The sequence below is a fragment of the Parasteatoda tepidariorum genome, chromosome 2, assembly GCF_043381705.1.
Source record: "Parasteatoda tepidariorum isolate YZ-2023 chromosome 2, CAS_Ptep_4.0, whole genome shotgun sequence".
Classification (NCBI taxonomy): Eukaryota; Metazoa; Arthropoda; class Arachnida; order Araneae; family Theridiidae; genus Parasteatoda; species Parasteatoda tepidariorum.
The window spans coordinates 83,062,285-83,069,249 of record NC_092205.1 but is presented as its reverse complement, the minus strand read 5'-3'; the positions used below and the strand labels follow the sequence as shown (position 1 = coordinate 83,069,249).

At 28.0% G+C, this 6,965-nt stretch overlaps 1 protein-coding gene across 1 annotated transcript in view; it reads right to left on the bottom strand.

The window, feature by feature from the left end:
- Nucleotides 1–2,185: 2,185 nt before the first annotated feature.
- The window catches only part of LOC107438761 (scm-like with four MBT domains protein 2), a 28,502-nt gene continuing 23,722 nt past the window's right edge, over nucleotides 2,186–6,965 (bottom strand). Inside the window, 3 exon segments of the mRNA XM_071177828.1 lie at nucleotides 2,186–2,464; nucleotides 3,344–3,469; nucleotides 5,782–6,422. Coding sequence (XP_071033929.1) covers nucleotides 2,324–2,464; nucleotides 3,344–3,469; nucleotides 5,782–6,422 — 908 coding nt within the window. The 3' untranslated portion in view covers nucleotides 2,186–2,323.

Below are 6,965 nucleotides of genomic sequence, written 5' to 3'. Positions count from 1 at the left end.
CTATTTATTATCATAAAGGTAAAAATGCTGTTCAAGTAAGAAAAATAATTATCCGATGTAAGTGTAGAAGATGGATTAACAGTGTGTCAGTGCCACATATAGTTTTCTAAATCTGGCGAGCAATTTTGACAAGGTGCCCCATGTTCTGGAAGGCCAGTTGATGCTATTGAGACACAATAAAGGCATTAACTGATCCAAACCAAAAAAATAAATTTATCAAATTTAACTGTTCATGATAATTTAAAATGCCTAGGTTTAATCTCAAAGTTCAACTTATTGGTTTCTAATGGAAATTTATGCCATCACGTTGATGCTTACCAAGCATCAAGAAAATTAACCATTTTTGAAGTTAATCATTACTGGGGACAAGAAATGGGTTGTTTACAATATTTGTTTCAATCTCTACAAATATATTTAGATGGTAAAACTTTAACTTTAAATGAGGACAAAAATCATCTGGATCAGTTTTTGTGTCAGCAAAGAACAAAAATTTTATAAACGTGGATTTATGCTACTTACTTTTAGAAAGATAATAAAACTTTCTGAATGACCCAATATTTATGTCCGAACAATAATCGCTAATTTATTAAATATTTTAGTAATGTTAATAAAATTATTTAAATAAAATACCAGTTAAAGAAACGTGGCAATTTTAAAAGAAAAAAAAAAGGATATTTTTTTAAAAAAATATGTGAAAGAAGTCATTTATTAAAAAAAAAAACGTCAGTATTTCCCATCTAACTTTTCAATTCAGATTAACTACAGTACCTCAACCATAAGTCACAGGGTGCGTAGCGTTTTTAAAAAGTGCTTAAAGGTGCTTATTTTCGTTTTTTAAAAGCCCTTAAAGGTGCTTTTTTCATTGGGTGTTTTTAAAAAGTGCTTAATTTTCCATTTTTCAAAATAAGATTTTTCTTTTACTATGTTGATTTTCGCTTCGAATTATGCAAAAAGACACAGTTCACATTGTTCTGCTCAACGTTTTCATAATTAATTCAACCCCAATCTATTTCGACTTATAGTCGGTCAATAGCGTATGAAAACGTCATTCGTTTCACATGATTCAAAATTTCATGATTTTTGACAATTGTCAAGAACAATGCCAAAAGGTTTTTTTTTTTGACATGACGATTAAAACAAAATAAAACCGTCGATTGTCAAAAACTTTCCAACTCTGCCTAGCTATGATATTTTTTTGAAGTGTTTAAAAATATTTTTTGAGTGCTTAAAAGGCGCTTATTTTTTGTTGAATAATTTGGCTACGCAGCTTGAGTAAGCTTATTTTCATTAAAAAAAATTTTCAGATTATACCTACACCAAAAAATAAATTCAGAACAAGACTAGATGTCGCCCTAGACCTATGAATTTTAAGTCTAATATGAAAAATTTAGTTGCCTAGCAAAATAATTTGTAATTTTTCTGTGGCTATTATGTTCATAGTCACAAATGTTCTTCATTTATAAAGTCAGGGTTCTATCAATGAAAAGGAATCGCTACTAAAGTGGATTAAATTGTTATCAAACTCTGAAAGCGTTTGTTCAAAAGGTAGTACAGTGCAGAACCTCTTATCCGGAAATCAGATAACCGGAATGAAATTCGAAACCAGAAATGAATTTTCTTCCATTAAAAAAAAATTTTTTTCCTGCAAGATTTTGAGCCCATTTTGTTATTCAGAGCGTACGGGGTATCGAGTTAACAAAAGAACTGATTTAGAGGACGGATCAAAAGCCGTTTGTAGACGAATCTCACATAAGCACAAATAGCTTATATATGTTATTAATGTTAATAATAACATTAATAACATATATAAGCCTGTATATAATTTTTATTTCATAATTTCTTTCCTTATTTAAACTTAAGTGTATTATTATTTATCATTTTTTATTATTTCTAAAACTATTTCAAAATAATTTTTTAGTTTCGTTTTATAAACATTAAAAAAACGGCATTTTGTAGCGATTCAGAAAACCGGAAAAATCAGTTATCCGGAATCGCGATGGTCCCGATCGTTCCGAATAATCGGTTCTCTACTGTATTGACTACATAAATTTGAAATACTTAAATTGATTATAACCACAACTTCAGTTCAATAAATTGTTTAAAGTTTCACTTTTATAATTTTATTACACAACAACGGTTTTTACAAAAACAGAAAATCAAATTTTGGCAACTTCCAAATAAATATATATATTTTACAAACAAATAATATAATGCCACAGAAATTGGAAACTCACATTAGTAACTTAAAATTGGAAAATATGTTTCAAAATATAAATATATACTTTTGATCACAGTAAGAATGTAATATTTGTGTACTGATGATCTAAGGTGCAAAATGAGTGAAAAATTCCAATTTCAAGTGCTTGACCAAATAACAAAACTTTTTTGCCGGTTCCGGCTTCAAATGAAGATGTTCTTGAACATTCACTTGATTTAACATTAATAATGCTTGTCCATCGATTTCCTAAAGAAAATACATGAGTTGAAATGCTTTAGAAAATTTTTAATTGGAAAATAATTATTTTAATATTATCTTAATCACAATATATTTCTGTTTAACCTCTTAAAGCACAATTTTTTCCCGGAACATTTGTTGAAAAATGATAAGGATTTTTTTAAAAAAAAAAAGAATATATAGGTAGTGATAGTTGTTTTTTGTAATTTCAGTTGTGGAACCAAGGAGCAGAGGTTGGTGTAAAAGTTATTAAAAAATTACTCTACAAATAAAGTTTAAACAATTTGATTACAGGTTTATTTTGAATTTCAAAATATTAAAATTAATTCAACTAAAGAGATTTGAGTGGTTGAAATTTTCTGATAAATTGGCATATTCAAAATTGTTAAGACTCACTCATTATCGGCTAACTTTTTCAAAACAAGTTACAAAAGTTTTTACTTAAAATTAATTTATGGTTAATTGTTTACTTTTATGATATTTAACACAATAAAAATGTATTTATTACTTTTTCCGAACTCAATAACAAATTCCTAACAAACTTACAGCTAATCATCAAAATGTACCATGTGGTTTACGCAAGAAAAATGCTGTATAGGAAATGTTTGACACTTGTTTCTGGAATTAAAAGGTAAAAAAAATAAAATTAAATCTATTTTGGATTGAATAGTTTTGGTGCAGACATTCTAATGGTGGTTGAAATAACATTGTGTGTATAGATTAGCAAACGGGACTTCGTCTACTGGTCGTTTTAATAGAAGGGTCATACTAAAAAGCGATGACTCAATAATTTTAATTATGAGCTCATTTAAAACTAAAATAAATTTCTAAGTTAAAGTATTTGAATCCTGATTCATACCTTTGAAAATTTAATAAGAATGAACTTACCTGATCTTTAATTAATGGCGCCAAGGGAGCACACTCAGTTTTTTGTAAATATTTCACTACTTCTTCTACAGACCAGTCTAAAGGACTGCTTTCCAATTTGGAAACTTGTTCAGGAGGTTTGGTATCCTAGAAATAAAATTATGTTTAACTACTTCCATACACAACACTAAAAATAAAGAAATTAATTGTACTAATAAAAAAATTCAAAACATAACCAAAAGAACAATACTTTTCAGTTTCCACGATTGACCTATTGATAATACAACTATCAATGATATTTTTATTAAATTTATTTTAATAAATGATATTTTTATTGATAATACAACTATCAATGATATTTTTATTAAATTTCGCCAAATTACCTGCAAATAAGCTTATCTTTCAATTGTGAAAAGCTACTTTTGAGTCAAACTTGAAAATAATAATAAAATGCTTAATAAGTTTGCGTTGCCATTAATAAATTTTAAAAGCACTAAAAGTAATAAATATCTCTTCAAATAAGAACTCAAGAACTCTATCTTAATTTTAGTAAGTTTCTGCGAATGACCAAATATAGATGTCTAAGCTGATGTCATTTCACTTACCTGCCTACTGCTAATTTATCACTGATCAATCAGTTATTAGTAGCAACCAATTGAAATAGGTTTAATTTCAAAGATGCAAAAATTCAATTATACAAAATAATGCAAACAACTGGTTGCCATTAACAACCACAATGTGACTGCAATTGATTATATGATAACAGTCAAATGATTTAGTTCAGTTTTTGAAATTTTAGAGGAAATATTTAGAAGATTATTTTATAACTTTGAGCTGTTTAGGTCATGCGATTTTTTCATATTTATCAATAAAGTTTAAAGTTTTCAGAGTATTAGAATTAGAACTTCAGAATGCTGTCAGAAACCTATAATAAATTAAAAGCGAAAATAAGTATTTTTCAACATACTGAGCCAGAAAATGTAACAATAAGCTTGTAACTTGTATCAATTACTTTGGTTGTTATTTGCAAAAATTACCTAAAATTCCATATACCTAGCTTAAATACTTATGAAGATATGGACTTTTTTTTATAAAAAAAACTTATCTTTTTGTCTTATGTTCTTTTGCTATAACTTTAAATATATTCAATAAATTTAAACAAAATTTTTGAATCAATCTTTAATTAATTACAAAATTATTATTTTAAAAACTTGCAATAAAAATTGTACATGATATGAGAATTTAAAGAAATTCTTTCATGCATTGAAAAAAAAAATTCATACTTATGTTTTGAATCGTATTTGGTAAATAATGAAAAAAATCCAATTTAAATAGCTTGAAAATTTAAAAAGTTTCTAGCAATTTTTTTAACTAGTTTTGTATACTTTTTTAATAATAGTTCTAAATGATATGCACAATTTTTCTTTTGTATCAAAAGAAAAAATTCAATAACAAATGATAATACCGCTCAATAATCATTCCTACACTTCTAAATGTTATGATATAAGGAAAGAAAACATGTGAAAGAAAAAATACTTTTATGAGGGATGATCTGCCACATTGCAGATGTAACTTTTAACAAAACTCGTTTATTAGTATGAAATAACTATTTGTGGAATAAAATTGCTAGAAACTCTTATAACTTCAAGATATTCAAATCAGATTTCTTCAGTAGTTACTAAATAGAATTCGCAACAAAATATTTAAAAAAAAAAATTTTTTTAATTTTTTCATAAATATTAAAACTAAATTTACAAAATTTTATGCAATTATTGAAAATAATTTAAGTAATCAATACAAATTACGAGCTTATTGACATATTTTCTGCCAGAGGGTGTTCAAAAATACTTGTTTTCATTTGCAATTTACTGTCAATCCATCAAACCTCTGAAAGCTTTAAAATTTATTGACAGCTATGAGAAATTGCATGTTCTAAAAAAACAACTCTAAAGTTATAAAATAATTATCAAATCATTTCTTGAGAAATATAGAAATATGTCAAAAACTGAAAGTGTATCTTCTATTATGGTAGGGAAGTGCAAAAATACAAGGGGAATCCAGAAAGTGTAGACAAGCATAAATAATATTTACTAAAAAAAGAATTAGTGACTTAATAAATAGGCAAATGGTATTTATATAATGCTTCGTAGGTTCACATGAGAGGTGGAGATACCGATAACAATATAGCAGTAACCAGTCCTTGAAAAATATTAATATTTTCCCCGCCCTGCTCGAGATATGAAATCACAAAATACATGCCCAGATGAAACTTTTATTTACACAAACATAGTTTTTGAATCATATTAATGAAAACATATGAATGTAAACATATGCCTGATTAATAAAAACGCATGCTTGAACTGTATTTTTACTAGCCATTCTCAGGTATAATATGACTTAAGACTCATGGCAGTAACATAAAAATAAATAAAATTTTAAAACATCAATCTTTTACAAACCTTTTCCTCCACAGTATCTCTGGAACTGTTTTCTTCAGATTCTAATAACCGTTTAGCCTTTAAGTGAGCTGCAGCGATAGCCTTCTTTGTGCTGCCAAGAGGTCTACCAACCTTTCGTCCAGGAATAGGAAATGGACGTATGGGTCTCGTTCTAGGTCTACCTCTTCTAGAATGAAAAACAGACAAATGATGCCACAATCCAAAATTCGGTAGTTTAGCCCCTCGAGTTACAATGTTTGAACTAGGTGTATGTTTTAGTTTTTTCTTTCCAACTAAAGGAATTTTTGAGGAGGATGACGAGGTACTGTCCCCCGAAGATTTACGAGATTCTCCTTTATCACATTTTTCCTTTATTGTTAAAAAATCAGATTCATCAATATTTATCACAGAGTCTTCTTTATCCCGCCTTTCTCTATGTTCTACAATTAGTTTCGGTGGGTCGTCTGTTTCGCTCGAATCTCCAGCTTTTCGTTTCTTTTCCTCATGAGCTTTAGTAAAAGCTTTTAGCAGGTGAGTCCAGTGTTTTCGCTTCTTTCGTCTACCGGGTCCTCTTTTTACCACTTCTTCATCGGGATTAGAAGGGGTATTATTGCTGGAAAGAGGAGGTCGACCCACTTTTTTCTTCTTAACAAAGTTATAACCTTGAATTAAAAAGAAGTTACAATTACGATAAATAGTTTTACAGACAATAAAAAAAAGAAAGTTATGGACCTTAAAAAAGTTGCCATATATTGTACAAGTTTAACATGTAAATTAAATATGGTGCATCCATATATGCACCGTATACCGGTGTATAAGTTGAACCCACTATTTTTTATTACAACATAGCGAATTTCTGGTGTTTCGAGTGTATAAGTTGACTGTTAAAAAAAATTTAAAAAACATAAAAAAGTTAAATCTAGTACCGTAAACCGGGGGGAGTCTACCCATTTTTTCAGTTTGTCAACTTTCAAGTGGTCAAACTTTTGTAAATATTAAAGAAAAAAGGTTTTTAATAGGTGTTTCGGAATCGCTATTTATTCCTCTTTAAAGCTGTGAAATCAATTTTAGAAAATATTAACAGTTATGCTGTTACTGTATATTTTTATAGAACTGCTGACAAATCTCTCGTATGGGGCGAGTCTACCCATTCTACTAAAATGAATGTTAACATTGTAAATAATCAAATTTTACTATTAAATTGT